This window comes from Eurosta solidaginis, chromosome 5 (assembly GCF_040869045.1).
Source record: "Eurosta solidaginis isolate ZX-2024a chromosome 5, ASM4086904v1, whole genome shotgun sequence".
Classification (NCBI taxonomy): domain Eukaryota; kingdom Metazoa; phylum Arthropoda; class Insecta; order Diptera; family Tephritidae; genus Eurosta; species Eurosta solidaginis.
In genome coordinates, this window is record NC_090323.1 from 273,642,608 (window position 1) to 273,668,935 (window position 26,328).

Genomic DNA, 26,328 nt, shown 5'->3' on the forward strand with positions numbered 1-26,328 from the left:
CGTATTAAACCAAAATACACGCTTTGATATTCATTTAAATCAACGAGTCCAGTATTTTAACATGGTAGCAGAGCAAGGTTATAGAAACACGGGACAGCGGAATAAATTTTAAATTGGACATAAAAGAAGAACAAACAAATAGCGCAGTAAAAGAAGAAAGATTAGTGGAAGAAAATATTGGAGAAGTTGAACAAACAAATAGCGCAATCACAGAAACTAAAAGGAGGTCCGAAGAAAAATTAGTGGAAGAGAATATTGGGGAAATTGAAAAAGTAGACATGGCGGATGACTTTAAAATGACATTGCCCATTTTTGATGGTCACGAATACAGTACGTGGAAGAAGAGGATTACAGTTTTCTTGAAAATGAAAAAGTGTGAAAAGGTTATTTTCATTTCATTTCATTTATTTATTGACTGTAATGAAAGCACATACTATGTTAACCCCCTTAGGTAGTCGTAGCACTGTGTTGAGGCCCTTAAGCGCCAAATACACGACACGAACATTTCCGCGAACATTCCGCAATCTTGTTCGCAGCTTTGGCCATAAACCATACGAACTTTTGGCCGAACATTAGTTCTCTTTCAGACAGCGATGAATACGGACAACAATTGTGCTGCAGCAATATTGCTCGCTGCGGCAATTAAGCGTAAAAAAAATACAATAATCTTTGCTTTTTACTTGCCACAATGATGGCAAAGATTTATACATTTCAATAAATTCACTAAGAAATTTTTTATTGTCCATTTTACTTTTCCGCGCATGTCTGTCGAACAGTTCGCGCAAACGTTCGCCAAAAATTAAAATATTTTGATTTTTGGCGAACATTTGCGCGAACTGGCAAACACCACCATACACGACAGAAAAGGTCGCAGAAACATGACATAACGGGAATGTTCGCGGAAATGTTCGTGTCGTGAATTTGGCGCTTTAGTGTGATAAGCCAAGATGTTGATCAAGTTTGTTATCGATCACCCCTAAGATAAGATCATCACTATATATCAGTAAATAAAAATTGTAACACGTTTTCTACTTTGTAGACAATTAAAAATAAAGATTCAACGAAAATAACTAATTGTACCATCACTCATTACATGGTGTCAGAGTGGAAGCGCTGATAAATAATATTTAACTTAAAAAAAACAAATCGCTGATAACATCCATAACAAAAAAAGTTAAAAAAAATTAAAATGGCAGCCAAGACCGAAAGAGCGGTACCCGAATTGAATTGTTCCAACTTAGCTCACGATTGGCAGGACTGGAAGCGCAACTTTCTGGTATACATGATCGCTAGCGGAAAATCCCTCAAAACGGAAGCTACGAAAATTGCTAGCTTTATTTGGTTGATTGGTACGGCTAGTGCCAACATGTATAACGCACTTTTTCCAAATAACGGGACGCAAGACTCCTTGCTAGGCACAACCAAGTGCGGGGATGCCGTTATACAACGGTCACTCGACGAAGTGTTGCAGAAATTTGACCTACACTGTCTACCCCAAAAAAATATACCAATGGAGACGTACAAGTTCAACTGTATAATGCAAAAAGAACATCAATAAATCGCGGAGTTTGAAACACAGTTACGAACACAAGTACGCCGGTGCGAATTCCAGTGTGAATGTGGAAAATCGTACGAGGAACGAATGCTTCGTGACAAAATAATTGTTGGGGTGTACGACAAAAAGTTACAACTCAAGTTGCTTGACGGTCGAGACGATCAACTCGGAAATGTAATCGATATGTGCAAAACCTTTGAGGCAGCGAACGCAAATAAAAATATTCCAGAAACGCCCAAGCAAGCGTCTGTAAATGCGGTTAAACCCAAGACTGAACAAACACAGATGCAGATACAGCCAAATAACAGGTTTTGCTTCAACTGTGGTGGGCCATGGAAGGTTAGCCACGTGGAAGAGTGTAAGGCAAAGGAGGTTGTGTGCCATAATTGCGGAAAAAAGGGTCACTTTAGACGCATGTGTAGGAAAAACAAAAAACAAGTCGAGCACAAGCCGGAGAAAGACTGGAAGAAAGGGCGTGCAGGATATTCATTGGAGTGATATTCAAGGTTTGGGTAATTGTTCTAAAAATTATAATATAAGTAGCTCATACGGACCTAAAACATTTAGATTAAATTCAATCGGGAGTAAACAAACGCGGTGCACTAAAGAATACTTGGTAGGACATAACAATGTCAAATTTATATTGGATACGGGAGCTGAAATTAATTGCATACCTCATAAGTGTATTAAAAAGTTAAATAAAAATTTGAATTATCACTGAAATGATCTTAGCTTATTCGGTTATAATAATAACAAAATTAAACATTTTGGGATCATACGATTAAAGCTACCGGATTCGAATACAGGGACAGCACAATATGTTGAGTTTGTGGTAGTTGAGAATAAGTGCGAGACGATATTGGGGTTGGAAGCATGTACACAGTTAGGGTTAGTTAAGCGCCTGGATATAGGAAGCGTTTCGTGCACGAGTTCAAAGGAACTGTTCATGGAACAACATAAGAAAATTTTTCCGGGCTTGGTAAATTCCCCGGAACGTTTTCAATTACATTAAAAGAAAACTCAAAGCCAGTGTTGCATTATAGAAAACGGATACCGAAATCTTTAACGGGCAGAATAAAAGCGGAATTAGACACGATAACACAGGAAGGAATTATATCGCCGGTTAATTATCCAACAGATTGGGTAAATAACCTGCAAATAATTGAAAAGCCTAATGGCAAACTTAGAATATGTGCAGATCCAAAGCCGCTTAATGAATGCATAAAAAGAGAACATTTTTTAATACCTACAATCGATGACTTAACTGCGGGATTAGGTTAGAAATCTATTTTTTCCATGCTCGATCTAAGCAGTGGATTTTAGCACATGGAGCTAGATAAACCTAGCTCAGTCCTTACAAGGTTTATGACGCCGTTTGGTAGATATAAATTCAACCAGGTGCCATTTGGTCTTAATTGTACTCCGGAAATGTTTCAGAGGAAAATGGTTGAGATTTTCGGAGATATACCGTGTGTCATCGCTTACTTCGACGGCATAGTTATTTGCGCAGAAAGTTAACAGAAACATGATAACATAATGAGTGTAGTTATTCATAGGGCTCAAAACAACAATATTAAATTCAACCCTGAAAAAATGCAATATCTACAGAGAGAAGTAAAGTTCATGGGCCATATTTTATCATCAGGGAGCATTAGAGCGGATAAGAAACATCGAGACGCGGTCTTGAATATGAAAAAGCCAACAAGTAAATCAGATGTGTTCAGATTCTTAGGTTTTCTCAAATACCTGGCTAGATATATTCCAAACTTGTCGCGCAATACCGCTCAATTACGAAATTTGACGCGAAATGACGTGGAATTCAGCTGGACTAGAGACCATGAGATAGAATTTAATAACTTGCTTAGAATCGTAACATCTGAGCCAGTGTTAGGAATTTTCGATGCAAACCTTCCAATTGTTGTTCAAACGGATGCATCAAAAGATGGACTAGGCTGTGCCATTCTTCAAAAGGGTCAGCCTACAGCGTTTGCGTCACGAACCTTGAGTAAGAGTGAACAGAGGTGGGCACAAATAGAAGAAGAGCTCCTTGCAATAGTTTTTGCTTGCCAAAGATTTCATTTCTTTTTATATGGGCACGATTTTACGGTCGAAAGAGACCACATATTAATGGGTATAATTTTTAAAACTTAAAACTTAAAAATGTAGATATTATTACATATACAATTTTAGAAAACATGTAAGCATGTAAGAATAAAGTAATAAAAGTGGTAATATATAAGTTTAACAAGAATTGTGACAAGGACATTTAGCAACAATGATTGAATAGGCTATAAGTAGCTAAACTCAGATTCTAATATGTATATACCTTACCAAATAAAGAAAATACAATATTCTTAAGGTTGCTTCTACTTAAGCTATTGCGAACCGAGTTGAGGATAAAGTTCCAAATGCGGTTAGCATTGACAAAGAAAAGTCTTGCAGAGTTTAGATAATTGTAGCTGGGCACGATTAAATCATTTATACGAGCAGATCTAGAGAATGTTAGCTTGTTATATAAATAAGTTGGCATTTTATCAACAATCACACGACACAAAAGTATACACAACCCAAGAGACTCGTTCGCCACGCAGATATATGATCATACTTAGCCAACCCGAAGACATACCGCGTGACATGATTAAAGGCGACATCAATCTTATGTGCCGATTTTGAATCTAATGTGCTGTATATACATTCCGAATAGCAGATAATTGGTAGTATTAGTTGTATAGCAATCCGCTTCCTTATTCCAAGTGGGGTGAAGGGGGCAGACAGTCCTAGATTACGTAGAGTGGTAGTAAACTTTAGTGATAACAGCGTTAATATGATCATCACAAGAGAGACTCGAGTTAATAACAACCCCCAGATTCTTTACTTTAGACACGTACTTAAGGCACTTATTATTGATGTATAAAGCTGGTAGATTTGAAGAGTTAATTTGCCTTTTAGATATAGGTAACACATACGATTTTTCACTATTAAGGGAAAGACAATTTTTTTGCGCCCAAGACGAAATAGCTGACAAATCACTATTAAACTTGGCACAAAGTTCAGAAACTTGCGCATATGTTCCAGACATATAAAGTTGTATATCATCTGCATAAGCATGCATTTGAGCATACATACAAGTGGTAAATATGTCATTAATAAATAGGCTAAATCATAACGGTCCAAGTATAGAATCCTTGGGGACACCATTAGATAACATCTTAAGACTAGAGACCTTCACTCGTTGCGCTCTACCACCCAAGTAACTCCTCATGAGACCTAAAGCAGAGTCCCCAAACCCGAAATAAGACTTTAGCTTCATGCATAACAACGTGTGGTTGACAGAATCAAACGCTTTGGAAAAGTCGAGCAGACACAAAATTGTTATCTTGTTACTGTCATAGGGGCCCGAATATCACCGAGAGAGGGAGTCGACGGAAAATGAAGCCACCTGGAATGATGCGGATTTAAAAGCAATGAATTGCATATACAGTGCGCTGTCAAATAGACAAATGGAATTTGTAGATGGAGAGTCAACGAGTTATGGAATAATAAAGAAATTGGACAAACTGTATTTGCGGGAATCAACTGCGTTACAGATTTGTGTGAGGAACAAATTGGAAAGAATTAAACTGAAAGATTATACGGATATAAGGGAATTCTACAGTGATTTTGAAAAATTAATCATTGAATTGAAAGACGCGGGTGCTGCAGTAACAGAAAAACTATATGTTGAGGACGCTTTCGAGTAGTTTAAGCCACATTGGTGACTTAATTGGTGTATTGCCAGAAAATCAAAAAACCGTGGAAATAGTAACGTTTTTAAAAGCGAATGGAAGAAAGACAAAACTTGCTACAGATGCGGGAAATCTGGGCATATTCAGTACGATTGCACAAGCCAGATGAGTACTGGAAACTCTTCGCGGGGCTCAAGAGCAGCGGGGCAACAGCAAGCGGGAAACGCACGATACTACCAACAACAAGGAGGCAGCGGCCAAAGGAGAAACAGGGGAACTTACAGAAGCCGAGGTAGAGGTCAACGGGGACGAGGCGATCAGCAGCGTCAATATCGCCAAAGCGTAAGCCAAAATACTATGACGTTTATGACCGAGGTAGAAAATAAAGTAGCCAACAATGTCGAGGTAAATATGTATGAGAATTAAATAGGATGGGTCTTACATCACATTATTAATGATGATAAATATTTCGTAAAGATGAACAAGTTAGAAAATCGATAAAGGTAAAAGTAGGAGATGACCGTACATTGGAAGCTACGTGTGTAGGGATATAAAAACTAAATTTGTAACAAAATTTTACGAAACTGAAATTGAGTTAAAAGATGTATTGTTTGTTAATGAAATAGATAAAATAATTATTTATCACAGTAGATTTTTGACTGGTGAAAGCAAAGGGTGTACAGTGTGTCAATGATGTTATAGATGTGTATGTTCTATACTTTAAATGTTATTTAACAAAAAAATTATTAGTGTTAATGTACAAAAAATTGTAAGTCAAATTCTAAAAAAATGTTCAAAATAGCAAGTATTAATGTAGTTGTTTTCGTTTTTGTAATAAACAGATAATTAAAAAAATCCCTGATGAAGACGCAAAAATTGCGTGGAAACGCGTAGGATGTTTAAATAAAACGTTGTTTTATTAAGAAGGAAAAAAACACCGGCCGAAAAGCTCCAATAAAAATATTATTGAAATGGATAAAAATTTATTGAGTTTTGGTAAAATCGCGAGTAAAGTTAAAATCATTTCAATGGGCAATACAGCAAAACTTTACAGCAGAGAAAATATCTTGATAGCTATTACTAATAAGAAAAATAACTTATATATGTAAAATAACAACTGTTTTAGAAACAAAGCGGAATTATGTAACCGAAAATGTGAATATTGCCATGACCATGAAAGAAAGGTATCAAAGAATTTTAGGACATGTGAATTTCAGTATTTAAATATTTTGAGTCAAAAAAGCTTACTCGATGGTTTGCCAAGAAATTTGGAAAGCGAACATAGGACGTTAGCAAATACAATTGAGGAAAAGACTCCGTATGAAATAATAATGAAATGTCGGTTTTAATGTAATTTAAAATTGTATGGAAGTAAAGTGTTTGTTAGAGTTCCGGAGGTTAAGAGAAGTAAATGGGATAGAAAATCTGATCTAGGAGTGTTAGTTGGATATGAAGCTGTAGGATATAGTTTTGATTAATAACAAAATAACGATTGCTACTCATGTAGATATTGTTGAAGAGAAAGTAAACTTAGTTGGATTTAAACAAACCGAAGAAATTATTGATAATAACGTAAGTGATAATGAGAATGAACTTAAGAGGGGCTACGAAAAATATGAAAATAACGATTTAGGAGAAAATGAGAGCACGAATAGTTCACCAACTACGAGTAGAGATGAAAATTTAACGATACCAAGAAGATCAGAGAGAAAGATTAGTTCAGTAAATAGAAACGGAAGTTCAATAACAAATTGTATTTACATAAATTTTGTAAACGTTGATAACCCAGAAACATATAACGAAGCGATAGAATGTAATGATAGTGAAGAATGAAAAAAAATTATACATGCAAATTAGTTAAAAAAAACGGAAGATAAGAAAATACTGGACTTAAAATGGGTTTACACAAAAAAAGATGAATATAAATTCAAAGCAAGAATTGTAGTAAAGGGTTTTCAGCAAATAGAAATTATAGAGGATATAATTTCGCCGGTAGCCAGAACACTAACTTTGAAAATCTTGTTTAATTATTGCGTACAAAATGGGTATGAGATAAATAAAATTGACGTCGAATCAGCGTTCCTAAACGGAAAAATTAAGTCTGAAGTATATGTAAGACAACCACAAGGTTATAGCGATAATATTGGAAAAGTTCGTAAACTCGAAAAAGCCTTGTATGGATTACGCGAAAGCCCAAGAGCATGATATGAATGCTTAGATGAGTACTTGAAAGGATTAGGATTCGAACGTAGTGGAATCGATTATTGCTTTTACTTTATAAAAAATAACAATGAAAAATTTTATTTGATAATTTTCGTAGATTACTTGCTCATTTGTGGCAAAAGCAGGAAGTTAGTAGAAGCTATTAAAAAGGGTTATCTGCAAAATTTCGAATGAAAGACATGGGTCTGATAAAAACGTATTTAGGAATTAATATAAACTATGACACCGGAAAATGTATTATGACTCTGGATCAGGAAAAATATATTGAATCCTTAGCAAAAAAATGTGAAATGAAATGAAATAGAAAATGTGAAAACGCAAAATTGTATACGACTCCAATGGAACAAAATTTAAAATGTGAGCCTGCAATATCAGCTTCTAATGATATCAAGTATAGAAATTTAATTGGAGCACTGTTCTATGTAGGTTCAAGTACAAGGCCAGATATTTGTTACTGTGTAAATTATTTAAGCAGGTTTCAAAGTTGTTATGATCATAGTCATTATAAGTACGCATTAAGAATATTGAAATATTTGTATTATACCAAACGGCTAAAACTGAAGTTTGAGAAAAGAGTAGTTTCTGATATATTAGACTGTTGTGTTGACTCTGATTGAGCAGGAGATATTACTGACAGAAAATCCACGACACGATATGTTATAAGAATGTATGGTAAAACTATATTTTGGAAATCGAAAAAACAACAGAAGCTGAGTATGTAGCTCTGTCAGTATGCGTAAGTAAGCTAAAATTAATTAAAGAATTACTGAAAGAGTTTGGAATTGAAATGAAACATCCCACTCGAATTTATGAGGATAATACTGGTGCCATTAGTATAAGTAAATTTGAAAATTTAACGAACAAGTCTAAGTATATAGAGACGCATTATCATTTCAAAATGAAATCAGAAATCAATTAGATGCTATACAAAGTGAACTTGCATATTGGAATGACAGTTAAAAATGCAGTCAGTCGAATTAAGCTCCCGGCGAGAATGCACTCCTATTACAATACGCAAGTAATATACATACTTTCCGATTTGTTAACACTTTATATTTAAATGAAGTAGTGTACTGAATTACAATAAGATAAAGTTTGTGAATATACGCGTATTAAACCAAAATACACGTTTTAGGTTAGGTTAGATTGAACTGGCCGGTCCAATACACGTTTTGATATTAATTTAAATCAACGAGCCTCAGGATTTTAACAGGTGTCATGTGGGGACACATTGCAAGCAGGACATACATTTTGTGTGTCGGGGTCGATTATGGATAGGTAAGAGTTTAACTGCTAATAATACTGGTTATTATTAGTTTGATAATCTGTTTTAATTTTTTAAGTAGAATTTCATGGAGCGATTCGGGAAAAATGTGAAATAAGAGGCACCCTATTATTTATTTATTTTATTTATTTATTTATTTAAAGTCGACGCAAACACAAAGCGGTCGACTAATTATTGTAATAAAACAGATATATTGTAAATACAGAGCCATCCTTAAAATTAAAAAGGTTAAAAGAGGTACATAGAAAATTAGTATGTTATAAAATTTTGAGAACGCATTGCATATTTTTTTAATTTAAGTGTGCCCAGTGGGGGGCCATCGTGAGGAGCTCAGAAGGGAGTTTACGTGAGGTGCTCAGAAGAGATCGGTGCCCATAAAGGGACTGACGCGACGTGCTCATAAAGGAGCTGAATGCCCAGTAGGGGGTACACGCGAATGAAAAATAAAATTAAAATATAAGGCTAAATCTAAAAGTATGGCAGTATGTAAAGCGGCAAACGAACATTCAAGGCTAATGCAGTTGTACAAATCATTGTAGCGTGAGCACCAACGACGCAGGGGACTTTTTCTAGCAAAATTTTGCCGGCATAGAGGTAAATGAAAAGGCACAAAATGTCTGGAGGCCTAGCAGGAACAGCAAAATTTAGTTGACTGACTAGGTCAGGGGAGTCAATCACGCTGATGATGCGCTTATGAATGAACATAACCCCGAGTAAAGCTATACGATTTTCTAGAGATGGCAAATTAATTAAAAGAAGCCTATTTCTGTATGGTGGAAGACGCGTACTTGATTCCCAGTTGAGACCTTGTAATGCAAAAATTAAAAACTGTCTCTGGACCGACTCAACCCGATTTATATGGCCTTGATAGGTTGGAGACCAAACACATGAACAATACTCGAGAATGGGACGTACCAGCGAGATATAAAAGACCTTGGTCAAATAAGGGTCATCGAACTCTTTAGCACAACGTTTGATAAAACCTAGTACACCAGTTTCTTTGTTTATAGTGGAAGAGATATGTATGTTAAAACTTAATTTCGGATCAAAAATAACACCTAGATCAGTTACAACAGATATCCGCTCCAAAGGGTTGCCGTTAAGTATATAAGATGTCAGGACCGGCCTTACCCGGTGAAATGTTATTTGCTTGCATTTAGAGCAATTCAAAAAAAGTAAATTTGCAGTACACCAGCTTTGAAGAGTCGTGATCAGCCTGAAGCTGATTAAAACAGGACAAGTTTGGAGGCAGATATGTGTAACAAAGTTTTACATCATCTGCGTACATAAAAACTCTAGAATGCAAGATAACCTGTGGTAAGTCATTGATGAACAGGGTAAAAAGTAATGGATCCAAATGGCTACCCTGGAGCACGCCAGAGGTTACATCAATCGACCTTGAAAGATTGTTTTTGAAGAAAACTCGTGTCCTATTTTCAAGATAACTTGAAATCCAATTGGCAAACAGCTGATCGAATCAACCTTATGGAAATCAATGTAATGGATTAATGGTGCCATACCATAATGGTAAAGCCATACCCATATCATAGCCAACCAACTGGTTTTTGGTTTTTCGCCATATCCATAACCTAAAAATATTTGAGTTGGTGAATTTATTAACATGTTGCATATTTTATTTATTGTTTTGGATACGTTTTGACTAAGAGACTAATTTTTTGTGGAATATGTAATTTTTTGCGTTTTCATCATTTTTAGGAAAATGTCAGCTGTTTGAGGTTATGGCACCATTAATCGATCACAATGGAGATGTTTTTGGATATGGGTATGGTTACGACTACGATGTTAGGGTTAAGGAAGTTTAATGGGCCCTTAATGGTGCCATACCATAACGCTAAAAGGCTCCGGCGATTAACAACGAGATTGAGTGAATTTTTGTATAAGGGCGTGTCGGATATTTGACGCTTGCCCCGCGACTATCAAATAAAAAGCCATCAATCAACATTTGCATTGAGAAACCGTAGCGTGTGGACGTGAATATGCCGTTATCGGATGATGATTTGTTTTGCTTACGACTACAGCAGTTTTATTAAATAATAAAAAAAAAAATTAATAACAATTTTATTAAATAATAATAAGAACTTTACATTCCATAATGCTGGTAACATTGATAATTTTCAATAAATTAATTGCTGAAAATGAATTGCTGTTCTTCCGCGCACTTCTTCATTTTGAATGTCAACACAAACTAAATACAACACTGCTGTTTTGTTAATCACACCCCCGCGACGATCAAATAAGCTAGAGTCAAATGAAAAAAAAAACAAAAATTTTTGATTTTCAACAACGTGTAGCCGACAACAAATACGTGTGTCACGAAGCCACCCGACTGCACTAACACACACAAAATTCAATCTCGGTGTTAATCACCGGAGCCCTTAAAGCCATATCCATATCAAAGCCAACCAATTGGTTTTTGGTTTTTCGCCATATCCATAACGTAAAAATATTTGAGTTGGAGAATTTATTAGCTTTTTGTAATTTTAATTGTTTTGGATACGTTGCCACTAAGAGACTTATTTTTTGTGGTATATGTTTATAATTTTTTGCGTTTTCTTCATTTTTATGAAATTTTCACGATTTTTAGGTTAAGGCACCAATAACTGATGCCAATTTGATATGGATAAGTAAAAATATGGTTATGACTATGGCGACACAAATCACACCAGAAGATTGTGCATTCCGAGTTCAAAATTGCTTCGTTCTGCGCATCTACGTTACATTTGACTGCTTCAGCGAATGAAAGGAGACGGAATGCGCCACCTTCTCTTATTCCATCATGATATGGCGTTACGGTTAAAGGGCCAGTTAAACTTCCTTAACCCTAACGCCATAGACGTAACCATATTTTTACTTATCCATATCAAATTGGCATCAGTTATTGGTGCGTTAACCTAAAAATCGTGAAAATTTTATAAAAATGAAAACGCAGAAAACTTCAAACATACCAAAAAAAAAATAGGTCTCTTAGTCAAAACGTATGGAAAATAAAAATAAAATTGACAAAAAGTTAATAAACTGTCCAATTCACAATTTTTTAGGTCATGGATATGGCAAAAACCAAAAATCAATTGGTTGGCTATATGGTTATGGCGTTAGCGTTATGGTATGGCACCATTAATCGATTGCATTGATTTCCATAAAGCGCCAAATACACGACACGAACATTTGCGCGAACATTCCGCAATCTTGTTCGCAGCTTTGGCCATACACCATACGAACTTTTGGCCGAACATTAGTTCTCTTTCAGACTGCGATGAATACGGACAACAATTGTGCTGCAGCAATATTCATTGTTTACTATATAGTTTGGCAGCTTAATTCGAGGTTATGTTGCGAATAGAGTGGAAGGCACTCGCAGGCCGTGAAAATAGGCACTCGAATGGAGTGGAATGAAGAACAGCAGGAAGACCAGAGTTGCATTGGATCAATCATTGTATCAATATTAAAGATAAATTTAGAAAAAATAATTAAATACTTGAGTATAAGCAAACATTTTCTTTCAATTACTGCAATTAAGGTGTCCTAGATGCTATATATTCCAAAATTATAACATTTTATGTCTGTTTAAAAATTTAACTTCAATTTCCCTAAGATTTCCGCAATATGGCCATTAGTGATGTTTGTGTGTGTGTGCAAATTTTGTGCGATCAGCTGTTAGTTGCGCTACTTGGTAAAGTTTACAATGGCAATATTGCTCGCTGTGGCAATTAAGCGTAAAAAAAGAGAGAAGATCGCAAAAAAAAGAATTTGGTGCAAAGAATTTTTTAAAAAACGAGCAGTTCTTGGACAAAGTGAGCTTATTAAAGAACTGGAATTCACGTCACAAAATGATTTTTAAAAGTACGTCCGTATGAGCAAGGCAGTATTTGACCAACTTTTACAAAAAATTTTGCCACTCATAACGAAACGGGATACAATAATAAGAGAAGCGATTCCCCCTCATCGCCGCCTTGCTTTAACTTTGCGCTTTCTAGTTAGTGGCAATGGTATTGTGGCTAGTGGTATTGCGCCCGCAAACTACTTATTTTTTTTATAACTGTATCCTTTGTGGCATCAGGATCTACTTCTTTTAATTTTTCGATTAAAGTCGCATAATCATTATTCTTTTTAATTCTATTACAATAATCTTTGCTTTTTACTTGCCACAATGATGGCAAAGATTTATACATTTCAATAAATTCACTCAGAAGTTTGTTATTGTCCATTTTACTTTTCCGCGCACGTCTGTTCCGTTCAGAAATTACTACGATTATGAGCTATTTCGCCATACACGCACGAACAGTTCGCGCAAATGTTCGCCAAAAATTAAAATATTTTGATTTTTGGCGAACATTTGCGCGAACTGGCAAACACCACCATACACGACAGAAAAGGTCGCAGAAACATGACATAACGGGAATGTTCGCGGAAATGTTCGTGTCGTGTATTTGGTGCTTTAGGTTGGCTCGTCAACTGTTTTATCTGGTTAAGAATAAAGCACCATTAAAGCAGTCGGTGCCTTTTCTCGTATCGCTGTAGTCGTATCCCTAACGTAACCCTATACGATACATTGTTATCAATTAATGGTGCCTTAAACTAAAGATCGTGTAAATTTCATAAAAATGAAAACGTAAAAAATTACAAACATATTCCACAAAAAGTAAATCTCCTAGTCCAAAACGTAAACAAAACAATGAATAAAATCTACAGAAAGTTATTAAATTCACCAACTCAAATATTTTTAGGTTATGGATACGGCGAAAAACCAATTGGTTGGCTACGATACGGTTACCTTAGCGTTACGATACGGCACCAATAATCGATTACATTTACTTCCATAACGTTGGTCGAATCAGCTGTTATAAGGTTACAGATACGGTTACCGATAACGCACCAATGGCCGCAGCCGTAACCGATGCCAATTGATATGGATAAATAAAAATATGGTTGACTATATCAACTTTGCCAGACCTTTATAAAATTGTCATGTTGATATTAATGATGGACGAACATATGTATGTATATAAAAATTCAAGGCACTGGTTTATGATTTTCACATGTTTCTCAAAGTATTTGTATATATTTACATCGAACGACATAAGCGGTTGTTTTCCTTCTTCCAGATAATATTCAATGTTCATGGTAACAAGTCCTTGCCGAAAAATGCGTAATGTAATGATAGTCTCCTTATTTTCAGTCAAAACACAAAAATATCCATCTTCCATGGTCATTTGGTATACGAGCTCGACTTGTGGAAAAATATTTTCCACTTCACCCCGTACAACTTTTGCTATTTCTTGACGTTGCTTGCAATCCGATATCTTTTCTGCGTCCACCGTAAAATCGAAGAGTATGGTTTGAGCCGTCATTTTACTTGTTTTGTCTTGCTCTTTGCGATTTATTTTTTTTATAAAAATTTGATTTTCTATAATTAGACCCCTGAAATTTGGTGGCAAAATTAACGCACGCCCTTTCTCAAAAACTATTGATTTTGTTTTCACTTTCACTTTCTGGCGACATCTTGCGTAAATCAGCAGAATGTCATATGGAGCATTGCCATCAGGGCTGCCATACTATGTTTTCATTTTGAACCGAAACTCATCGAAAAAAAGGACCAAAAATAAAAAAAAATTACCAAATATTTGTTTTACTTTATTGGTATACAAACAATTCGGCAATTAACTAGAGTGTCGTATTAGTTGTAAAATATACAATTTTAGATTATTTCATTGCTTAGAATATCAAATTTTGCTAAACATTGTCCAGCTTTATTTTATTTTTTTTCGAGATTTGATTGCGTGGAGGAGGACCTTCGTATCGTTTAAAGTCGTAGTTCCAGGCATTGTGAATGATGACTAAGTGTGATATCTTCTGCATAAACGTTAATATTCCAAAGTGATTGGATCACCTGATTCGCATTAGACTATCGCTCTCTCATTCTGTATCTCTTTCTATCACCCGCTGAAGATAGGCGCCGCCATATTGAACAGCCTGTAAAAACGCTGAAAAGTAGCCATATTGAACAGCCTGTCAGGCAGTTGACAGATAAGATAACACACTTTGTCATCATTCACAATGGTTCCAGCTTTGGGCGATTTGGTATTAATTTTTGTAATTGTTCTGATTTTCTTTAAAAAATTGTTGGTGTTTTAGTCCGATAGTATTTTCAATTAAAATAGGTATTTATATGGAACCACGCCAGGTTATTTCCAGATTGACTTAAGTTGAGTTGTTAATTTTCCATTTAAGTTTGTATTTTTTGTCCAATTTAATTTGTTGATATTTTTTCCAATCCTCAAAATCATATCAGACCAATTCTAAATATCCGCGCGGATTTTTTTATTCCCGCGGAAAATTTCCTCCAATTCTTTTCTCTTAGTGAGAAGAATAATTGGGGAATAGGAATTTCGAATTTTCGAACTCAGCTGTTTTGTGAATTGAAATTTCGTTGCGCATTTCTTATTTCGTTTAAAAAATTAAAAAGTTTAATTATTGTTGCAAATTTGTTTGAAATTAAGAAATAAAATATAAACAATGCACAGTATTGCATTTCATGTGTTATTCACTGAAATGAGTAATGAATTTGTGCCACAGCAACATCAACAGAGGAGGATAATAAGAAGAAGACGGCGGGATAACACAAATCCGCTGGAGTTGCCTGCTTTCATTCAGCAAAGCAATTTTCTGGCGGCCAAGTCGAGTTTTCTCCCATAACCGGTTTCCGCTTTTTCGAACATTGTTCAGAATAGGAGGAAAGGGAGAAGTGAAAAAACTCACAAGGAATTTTTATTTAGGATACGAGGAATGGGAGAAGAGAAAAAACTCGCACGGAATTTCCGTTTAGAATTGGGCTATAAATAAAAATTCCTTGTGAGTTTTTTCACTTCTTTCTTTCCTCATATTCTGAACAATGTTCGAAAAAGCGGAAACCGGTTATGGGAGAAAAGTTGGTATTATGAATGTGAGGGAGAGGGAGGGAAATTGGTTATTTTAAGAAAGAACACTTATTTGTACAAATTTGTGCTAAAATATGTATTTACATTTTACCACAATATTCTCACTGTTAATACAACAACAACTACAACCACAATATTCTTTATTTTAAGTCGAAAAGTATATCATAAGCAACGGTAGAGCTCTTGGTATACATATTTGATTTTTTAATAAGGCTTAAATAGATTTTGGCATATGACGAAGGACGCATTCAACGCAACTTGGCCGCCAGAAAATTGCTTTGCTGAATGGAAGCAGGCAACTCCGGCAGATTTGTGTTATGCGGCCGTCTTCTTCTTATGTTCCGCTGTTGATGTTGCTGTGGCACCAATTCATTACTCATTTCAGTGAATACCACATGAAATGCTTAAATATTGTGCATTGTTTATATTTTATTTCTTAATTTCCAACAAATTTGCAGCAATAATTAAACTTTTCAATTTTTTAAACAAATAAAGAAATGTGCAACGAAATTTCAATTTGCAAAACAGCTGACTTCGAAAATTCCTATTCCCCAATTATTGTTCTCCCTAGGAGAACAGAATTGGAGGAATTTTTCCGCGGGAATAAAAAAATCCGCGAGAACAAAATTCCGCGAGAATATTTAGAATTGGTCTGCTAGAATACGAGGAATGGGAGAAGGGAAAAAACTCGCACGGAATTTTTGTTTAGAATCTGGCTGAATACCTACTTTTCTCCCATAACCGGTTTCCGCTTTTTCGAACATTGTTCAGAATAGGAGGAAAGGGAGAAGTGAAAAAACTCACAAGGAATTTTTATTTAGAATACGAGGAATGGGAGAAGGGAAAACTCGCACGGAATTTTCGTTTAGAATTGGGCTGTATTGTTAAAATTTTTGGTTGTTTCATTCAAGAAAACTTTGTCGTATTAGGTGTTATATGTACATGACCATTTATGTAGAAGGGCAATTACAGTCCCGTTTTTTGTTCCGTTAATCCTCGGTGGCGTTATGTATTATCGGTAAATTGTATTATACAAGACTTTTGGCAAATATGATATAGACTTGTAAATTTGTTGTTGTAAAGCACATGCATTACTCGCAAATAGTTCAATCCTTTTAACAAATCTCCTCACCTAGGAACTTGCGGTCATATTCTTCACCCAGATGTCTTTTGGCCGCTGATTCCCTGCTGCTGTGTCGATGCCTCTCTCTTGAGGGTGAGCGTTTGTGACTCTCCCGCCGCTCTTCCATATCCCCTCGGAGTTGTTGTTGTTGTAGCAGTGTCGGGGTCTCTTATGCCGGTTTTCGCAAGGGCTGTGGCTGGCTACGCTTTTTTCCGTTCCTTGGGTGGATGTGTGCCCCCCTTTGCCCGGACTCCAGCCCTTTTGCCCGGACTCCTGTCGCTTTTCCTAGCCAGGCTGCCCCCATCCGGCCGGCTCGCAACAATGTTCAATGTGGTCATATTAAATCGTTCCCAAGATGGTCGGGCTTGTACCATAATGGTGCCTGTAATCTACATATATCCGGCAAAGGACCATCAATATCGATAACACTCCCCAAAACCTACACGGAGTGTCTTTATCGTTTCTACAACGTCGAACTTTGTGATCGATTCACCTTGCTCATATTTTCTCCACAAAATGTTTTGAGTTAACATAGCCATCTTCATATCCGTAGATCATCCATCAAACGGCAAGTTACCCTGCAAAAATTGTTGGATTACGTGTTCCATTTTCCTTATGTTGGAGTACTCTAACCATTGTAAATTTTACCAAGTAGCGCAACTAACAGCTGATCGGTGAAAATTCGCACATTCACACGCACAGTTCTCGACTCAGTTTCAAACAAAAACTTTAGATTATTTAACTCAAATTTTAAAGTGAGATAATCCATACCAATTTATGTACATAGAATATATAAGGCGTCTTTGTTGTTATTAAAACAATAGTTTTATTTTTATTAAAGCTTTTATCATTTTTTTTTTAACTTTGAAAAAACTCCGAGCACCATTCCTTCATTATATGACATTCGGCTGCCTAGTCCACTGCCTTCCACTCTATTCGCAACATAACCTCTACTTAAGCTGCCAAACTATATAGTAAACAATGACTCTAACAATACTCCTTTGCAATGCGTTTGCGGACCACCATCAGCCGATCATTGCTCGTTTTTTAACGTCAGTGATCACGACACGATGACGATCGAACAGAGTTGCCAAAAGTAAAATAGCCGTGTTTTTTTTTACACGCGTATACGTTTCGTTTGCGCGTGAAAAAAAAAACGCCTATCCTCGCTGGGATAATGCTTAGGAGCCCCATCTAGCGGCTGTGGTTAAACAACTAGCCAAAGCTACAGGTTGTACCGAAAAGCGGAGACATAACGCTCTGATGGCCATAGGGTATAACATATAGCTGAATTAGGTGCAATGAATTGTAGACAAACATAGAATACATAGAATTAGTGTAGAGGGTGAAACAAAGTTCAGTTACATCTGAGTATAATGCGTATTGAAATTTAGTAGGACAAAATTTATGCGCAGCAATTTCAGAGGTGTATTTAAAGTTTGTCGCTTAGCAGTCCATATAAAGTTTAAGCGTAAACGGATATACGCGTGTTAAAAAACACGGCTAATATTGCATGTAAATAACTAATAATAAAATTTTACTTTGGCAACTCTGTTAAAATGCAACAGCGCACTGGTTTTATGTATACATACTATAGTATGTATAGAGAAATATTAGTTTCTTTATTCACGCAAATGCTAAATACATAGTGTACAAGTACAAGTGTGTTGACTTCTTTCTGACAGGCACTCGCTTAAGTGAGCATAACGGGAAAATCTGGGTTGTCATTGTTGTTTCGGTTGAAAACGGTCAATTAGGGTTCTGTGCAGAGACGTAAAAGCTTGAAACAGGGTTTATGTAGTCACAAAAGTGTTGCTCCTGTTCCACAGCATTTTAATTTTATATCATGGCGAAAAGTGTTCAGTTCAGAATTATTGATTTCATTAAAAGTTTAATTTATTACGGAGGGTTACTCCTTTAAGTGTTAAAAGCAGAGAAAACGTAGGGTTTTTAAAATTATTGTGAAATACTTTTTAATTTGAATTTCTATACACAAGTTCACTATATTTGTGTAACACATGAATCTGGAGGTCAATTCCTTAACTATGAAAAACTGAAAAATGTACACTTATTGAAAACTCATTTGTACGCGCAATTTACACTTTGAATTTAGTTTGTTTTTATGCACAAAATTTTGAAATTAAAATGAAAATTTTCATTTGTCAGATAAAATAAAGAAAACGGCCTAATGTCAAAAAACCCTATCGAAATTCAACCTGGCTTGTTTGTTTTTAATGAACTACGTTGTATTTTTCTTGTATTTCGTTAGTTTTTTTAAATATAGTTCACACACTTACATCAGTACTGAAACCTCATTGGCTCCCCCGACAAAAAAATATAAGAGAAAATACAAGAAAAATACATAGAAAATAAAGTTGTGTAATATAGGAGTTTGATTTGTTTGCACTTACAGCATCATTTTATTTGCAGGAGAGTTTCACAGCTACAAAAATTAAGGCGGATTTACACAGACGCTTTGGTTGTGTTGCTTTCATATTTTCATCTGTGGGGGAAGTATCGAAAAATTTACATAAATGCTTTGGTTGCGTGTCTACGCTTTGACAACGCTATACGAAAAACAATGAAACGCCGTACGTTACCTTTGCTTTGAAGCGACCAAAGCGTTTATATAATTTTGCCCTTATGCATTTGTGTAAACAGCCTTAGAAGTGAAATTTTTCCATGTTACACGTGTGGCGCTTTATATTTTGACTCTAATTTAAATAGATTTTGCTTTCCGTATGTTTCCACATTTTTGCAAGTAACAAATCTTCTAGTATTCTTATTTCCGCAAATATATGCAACTATTTCATCTGTAAATACTACAAAGCTTTATTATACTATCAAATGCAACTCAGCTTGAAGTACTCTTACGTACCAAAAATGCAACTCTAGACCTGAGATTTGCATCAGGTGAGCGGGCTGTTTGTAGTTTTGACGTTTATCGCTTAGTGAACACACTTGTACAGGTACACTATGGCTAAATAACCATAGTGTACAAGTACAAGTGTGTTGACTTATCTGTCAAGCATTCTGACAGGCACTCGCTGGATTCGGAATGACAGCGAATTCAAAATGGATACCATTACCGAGTGCGCCGAATGATTGAAAAATTGAAAAAGTCGATACGATTGGTAGTCAAAAATGTTGTCGTTGAGACCAAAAATGCGACTCTAGACCTGAGATTTCCATCAGGTGAGCGAGGCTGTTTGTATTTTTGACGTTTATCGCTTAGTGAACACACTTGGTATAGGTACACTATGTAAATAACATAAGAATATTCGTAGTTTAAAATGTAAAAGTTGTATTGCCCCTCTTCATTTACTTTCATTTTAAATTAAATTCACTTCGATAATTCTTTCCGACACAATTCCTCTTTAGTACTTTGGCATATGAACCTCTGTGGGTGCTCCATGGAGTACTACAGTGACAGTACTTTGGAAAGTACCTCACGTATGTACTCTATGGAATACTCACAAACAAAGCGAGAGTGGGATCACCTACTCCTCCCCTAGGACATCGCAATGTTAATTGGAGCACATTTTTTGTATGAATACAGATTAGATTTGGAGCAGTCCTATACTCCCAAAGGAGTATTCCTTACATTATTTATAGAGTACTCGCGTTTTTTGAAGGGTATTATCCATTGGGGTACCACAAAATTTCCTTAGAGCGACCTACGTCAGACACTTGGTTGACAATCGATAATTTGTTTAAAAATATACTTGTAGTCATATATTTCAAAATTTGTTATTTTTGTAGTTACAAAACAAATCTGTACTTTAACATGTTATTAAAGTGTTAATATTTTAAAGCTAAACCGTCACATATTTAAATAACATAGTACGAACAAATTTGGTATGAAAATGTAGTGCGCCTATATGGGTCCTACAGAAAATTATACAAAAGTCTTGAATTGGGGAATCTGAGGACGCGTAGTTATACCAGTTGTTGTTGTTGTTGTAGCAATGCTCGCCCCACCTAATAGCCGCGACCGATCACAAATTGTCATCAATATCCTCTAACGGGAGTCCAAGGAAACTTGCCGTTTCAACAGGGGTGGACCATAAGGAAAGGGGTGTTAGAGGCGTTGGTTCCACATTACAATTAAAGAGATGGTTGGTGTCATGTGGGGACACATTGCAAGCGGGCATACATTTTGTATGTCGGGGTTGATTCTGGATAGGTAAGAGTTTAACCTGTTACAGTATCCAGAACGAAGTTGAGCAAGAGTGACACGCGTTTCCCTGGGAAGTATGCGTTCCTCTTCCGCGAATTCTGGATATTTTTCTTCAAGTACTGGATTCACCGGGCAATTCCCGACATAAAGGTCCGACGCCTGTCTATGGAGTTCACCAAGGACCTGCTTCTGTTTTTTTCGCCTCATACGGCTGGGTTCTCAGGTGCCGTATTTCCTCAAAATGCTTACGGAGATGACTCCTTAGGCCCCTAGGCGGTGCTGGTTCGTCAATCAGATGGCTGTTGGGATGCCCAGGTTTCTGGGTATTCAACAGAAACTGTTTGGTCAGCATCTCATTTCTCTCCCTGATGGGGAGTATTCTCGCCTCATTATGCAGATGGTGTTCTGGGGACATAAGAAGACAGCCCGTGGCGATTCTGAGAACAGTATTTTGGCAGGCCTGTAGTTTCTTCCAGTGGGTAGTTTTTAGGCTTGGCGACCATATGGGCGACGCGTAGCACGTAATCGGCTGGCTAATTGCTTTGTATGTAGTCATAAGCGTTTCTTTATCTTTTCCCCAGGTACTGCCAGCAAAGGATTTGAGGATTTTGTTACGGCTCTGAATTCTCGGAACAATTGCGGTTGCGTGCGCACCAAAATGTAGATCCTGATCAAACGTCACACCCAAGATTTTGGGGTGTAGGACAGTCGGTAGCGTAGTGCCATCGACGTGGATGTTCAATATGGTCGACATTTGGGGCGTCCATGTTGTAAATAAGGTCGCGGAAGATTTAGTCGGTGACAATGCCAGGTTTCGCGAGGCGAAAAAACTGGAGAGATCAGGGGGATAGCCGTTTATTTTATTGCATAGCTCATCGATCTCTGGGCCTGGGCCTGTGGCCATTATTGTGCAGTCATCGGCGTAGGAAACGATTGTGACTCCTTCCGGTGGTGAAGGTAGCTTGGATATGTAGAAATTAAACAAAAGTGGGGATAGGACACCACCCTGTGGCACCCCTTGTTTAATTCTCCTTGGTTTTGATGTTTCGTTTCTGAATTGCACCGATGCCTGCCGACCACCCAGATAATTTGCGGTCCACCTTTTAAGGCATGGGGGAAGGGTAGACCCTTCCAGGTCTTGCAGTAACGAGCCATGGTTGACCGTATCAAAGGCTTTTGATAGGTCTAGCCCTACGAGTACTGTTCTATGGTGGAGGTATTGATTCAAAACGCAATTTATCTGGGTGCCAATGACATTTAGCGCGGAGGTAGTGCTATGGAGTTTTCTGAAGCCATGCTGATGATGGGCTAGCTGCAAATGTGCTTGGAAATAAGGGAGCAAAATGGCTTCAAGCGTCTTTGCCACTGGCGATAGGAGAGATATCGGACGATATGACTCACCTATGTTAGCTGGTTTCCCAGGCTTTAGTAGCGGGACCACCTTGGCCATTTTCCATTTCTCGGCTATGACAAAGGTGGAAAGAGACAGGTTGAAGACATGCGCTAAATATTTGTGTTTATGTGCGTGTCTATTGGCTCTCCGTCTATCTTTGTCAACCGTAGGATGCATTATATATTGTCGGCAGAAAGCGCTCGCGCATTTTTTCGCATCCGACAGCACCTTATCGCCAAAGGCGATGGAAACTTTGTCTTTGTGCTTAGTCGGATTCGATAGGGACTTTGCGCTGGACCAAAGTTTACCTACACCGGTAGAGAGGTTACAACCTCTTAGGTGCTCTTCCCATTTCGCCCGCTTGTGTTCGTCCACAAGCAATCTGATGCGTTGGTTTATATCCCTTATTTGGGGGTCGCCTGGATCAAGCTGTCTTATAAGGTCGCGTTCCCTCGCTAAGCTCGCGGCCTCCGCCGGGAAGTGGGGCCGGATTTCGGGAATTCTCCCGGCGGGAATTAAATGTGCCGAGGCGGATTCAATGACCTTACGGAAGGCACGCTCCCCTTGGCGGGCATCAGTCGGGATAGGGAGGGCACCAAAGCTGCTGTCTGTTGCAGATTTATATTCTTCCCACTTTCCTTTTTTGAAGTTTATGAAAGTGCGTTTTTCGGTGACGATGAAGTCGGCGGTACGCTCGAACGAAATAAGTATGGGCAGGTGGTCGGATGCCAATGTTACCATCGGCTGCCAGTTGACGCAGTTTACGAGTTCTGCGCTCACGATTGAGATATCTGGCGAGCTATGACAGCTTCCTACCATACGTGTGGGGGCGTCTCCGTTTATTGTGCAGAACGTCGTTTCTTCTATTTGATCCGCCAACATCTCACCCCTACTGTCCGCCCGCAAGTTTGAATGCCATAGGTCGTAATGGGCATTGAAATCGCCTAAGATAATGCGATTGTTGCTAGTGAGTAAGGCCTCGATATTAGGGCGGTATCCACTGGGGCAACAGGTGACAGGAGGGATGTAGATGTTGATGATTTCTAGATTTGCATCGCCTGATCGAACAGATAGGCCTTGACCTTCTAAGACATTGTCCCTGCGGTCGATGCCAGGATTAAATATATAATATTGCACAGAGTGGTGTATAATAAACGCGAGGCCGCCTCCATTTCCGCTCTCGCGGTCTTTCCTGTGGACATTATACCCAGAGCAGGTCTGCAATGCAGATCTTGCTGTGAGTTTAGTCTCTTGAATCGCAGCAATGCGGATGTTGTGCCGCTTCATGAAATCGACTATCTCCGTAATCTTCCCAGTTAGTCCATTACAGTTTAACTGCAGAATTCTGAAGTGCATGAGGCGTGACGCCGCCACTCTAGGGGTAAGTGACGGGTGACTACGCCTAGGTTGTGGAAGGCCAGGACGCAATTGCTGTTGTGGCCTTGGGACTGGGCGCCCTTGGGCAAGCATTGGGGTATCCGGATGATTTGGGTTTGCGACCTGGCAACATGGCGCGATGAAACCCGTCGAGGGGTTGCCGTCGCGGAGACCAGAACATCTAGGAAAGTGGCACCACCCAAGGCAGGAGCTGCATTGAGCGGTTGTCGCAAACCTATATATTCTGTGCTGGCAGACGGTGCAAACGGAGGTAGGGACTAAGAGTCTGTTTCCCTGACCTGCACGATTGCTGCCAGAAAATAGGGGGGCAGAAGAAGACGGGGGCAGGGGCTGATGCTCAGCATTGCTACCAGCTCTACTACGAAGGTAGTAGTTATGAGCGGTATCAGCTGTTTGAGTTGTTGGCGCCGTGGGGCGCGAGCAGCAGCGGGTACTTGGTGTAGCTTGTTGAGCAGCGAGGCTGCTGGATGGTAGTGGGGGGGGGGGGGGGGGGGGGGGGGGGCTTAGGCGTAGACTACGGGACGCCCTTGGGCGTGAGCAGTATACCAGTATTAAGAATACAAACACAGATGCTAAGTTTTTCTGCCCGTTCAAAAGTTCTCCGCGAAAAACAGTTTGAAACCGAGGTCGACTGCAATAACCCGTCCAAAAATGTAGAAAGAGAAATGAAAAGACGCGTTTTGTCCTGTTATCAATAGTCAAAAGGCGAAACAGTATTCGAATTTTTGGAAGCGAGGCAAAAACGCGTCTATTAATACTTCCCCCAACGGTTTTTGTCATGTTTTAGTAATCGTCCCCGGTAATAAACTATCACAATTTGTTAATTAAAATTGTCCAAAACATATGGATTTTAAAGAGAGATGTAATTAAGTGCTCGTTTGAAAGTAAATAAGGATATTTCTTTGTAATTTTACAATAAAAACTTTACGCAGTTGTTGTTAGCTGCTACTACACATTCCTTCGACCTAAGAAGTACAACAGTGCCAAATAGCTTCCACAAAAAAAACGAACGAGAATAAGCATTTTATCAGATGAGCGTGGCTGTGTATGTGCGTTCTGCTACATATCCTACTTGTAGACCTGTACTGATGCAAATCTCAAGTCTAGAGTTGCATTTTTGGTCCGAAAGAGTACTTCAAGCTGAGTTGCATTTGATAGTTTAATAAAACTTTGTAGTATTTACAGATGCAATAGTTGCATATATTTCCGCGGAAATAAGAATACAAGATGATTTGTAGCATGCAACAATGCGGAAACATACGGAAAGCAAAATTTATTTAAATTAGAGTCAAAATATAAAACGCCACATGTGTAACATGGAAAAATTTCACTTCTAAGGCTGTTTACACAAATGCATAAGGGCAAAATTATATAAACGCTTTGGTCGCTTCAAAGCAAAAATAACGTACGGCGTTTCATTGTTTTTCGTATGGCGTTGTCAAAGCGTAGGCACGCAACCAAAGCATTTATGTAAATTTTTCGATACTTCGCCCGACATATGAAATAATGAATGCAACACAACCAAAGCGTCTGCGTAAATCCGCCTTAATTTTTGTAGCTGTGAAAGTCCCCTACAAATAAAATGGTGCTGCAAGTGCAAACAAATCAAACTCCTATATGACACTACTTTATTTTCTATGTATTTTTCTTGTATTTTCTCTTATATTTTTTGTCGAGGGAGCCAATAAGGTTTCAGTACTGGTGTAAGTGTGTGAACTATATTTAAAAAAAACTAACGCAATAAAAACAAACAAGCCAGTTTGTATTTCGATAGGGTTTTTTGACATTAGGCCGCTTTTTCTTTATTTTTTCTAACAAATGAAAATTTTGTTTTAAGTTTCAAAATTTTGTGCATAAAAACACCACTAAATTCAAAGTGTAAAATGTGTGTGCAAATGAGTTTTCAATAAATGTACATTTTTCAGTTTTTCATAGTTAAGGAATTGACCTCCAGATTCTTGTGTTACACAAATATAGTGAACTTGGGTACAAAAATTCAAATTAAAAAGTTTTTCATAATAATTTGGAAAACTCTACGTTTTCTCTGCTTTTTATACTTAAAGGAGTAACCCTCCGTAATAAATTAAACTTTTAATGAAAATCAATAACTCTGAACCGAACACTTTTCGCCATGATATAAAATTAAAATGCTGTGGAACAGGAGCAACACTTTTGAGGCTACATAAACCCTGTGTAAATCTTTTACGTCTCTGTACAGAACCCTAATTGACCGTTTTCAACCGAAACAACAATGGCAACCCTGATTTTCCCGTTATTGTCCCTTAAGCGAGTGCCTGTCAGAAAGAAGTAAACACACTTGTACGACTGTATTTAATTAATTAATTCTCTTTCCAAAAAACATGTTTGCATAAAGTGACAACACCGCATGGATAAATGGAAGGCAATTCAAAAATGTCCCTCATAAAACAAAAGTAGCGACTACCTCACAGTTTACATCCAGTAAATGCCTAAAAAATAAGGTGACGGCTC

The 26,328-nt window shown here is 37.6% G+C and overlaps 1 protein-coding gene across 3 annotated transcripts in view; it reads right to left on the reverse strand.

Moving 5' to 3' along the window:
• The window catches only part of Sms (spermine synthase), a 101,039-nt gene extending 86,744 nt beyond the window's left edge, over positions 1 to 14,295 (reverse strand). For all 3 annotated transcript variants that reach the window (XM_067790836.1, XM_067790837.1, XM_067790834.1), the window contains exon 1: positions 13,876 to 14,295. In XM_067790836.1, the coding sequence (XP_067646937.1) occupies positions 13,876 to 14,157 (282 nt within the window). In that variant the 5' untranslated portion in view covers positions 14,158 to 14,295. The remainder of the gene's footprint in view (positions 1 to 13,875) is intronic.
• Between the last annotated feature and the right edge of the window lie 12,033 nt (positions 14,296 to 26,328).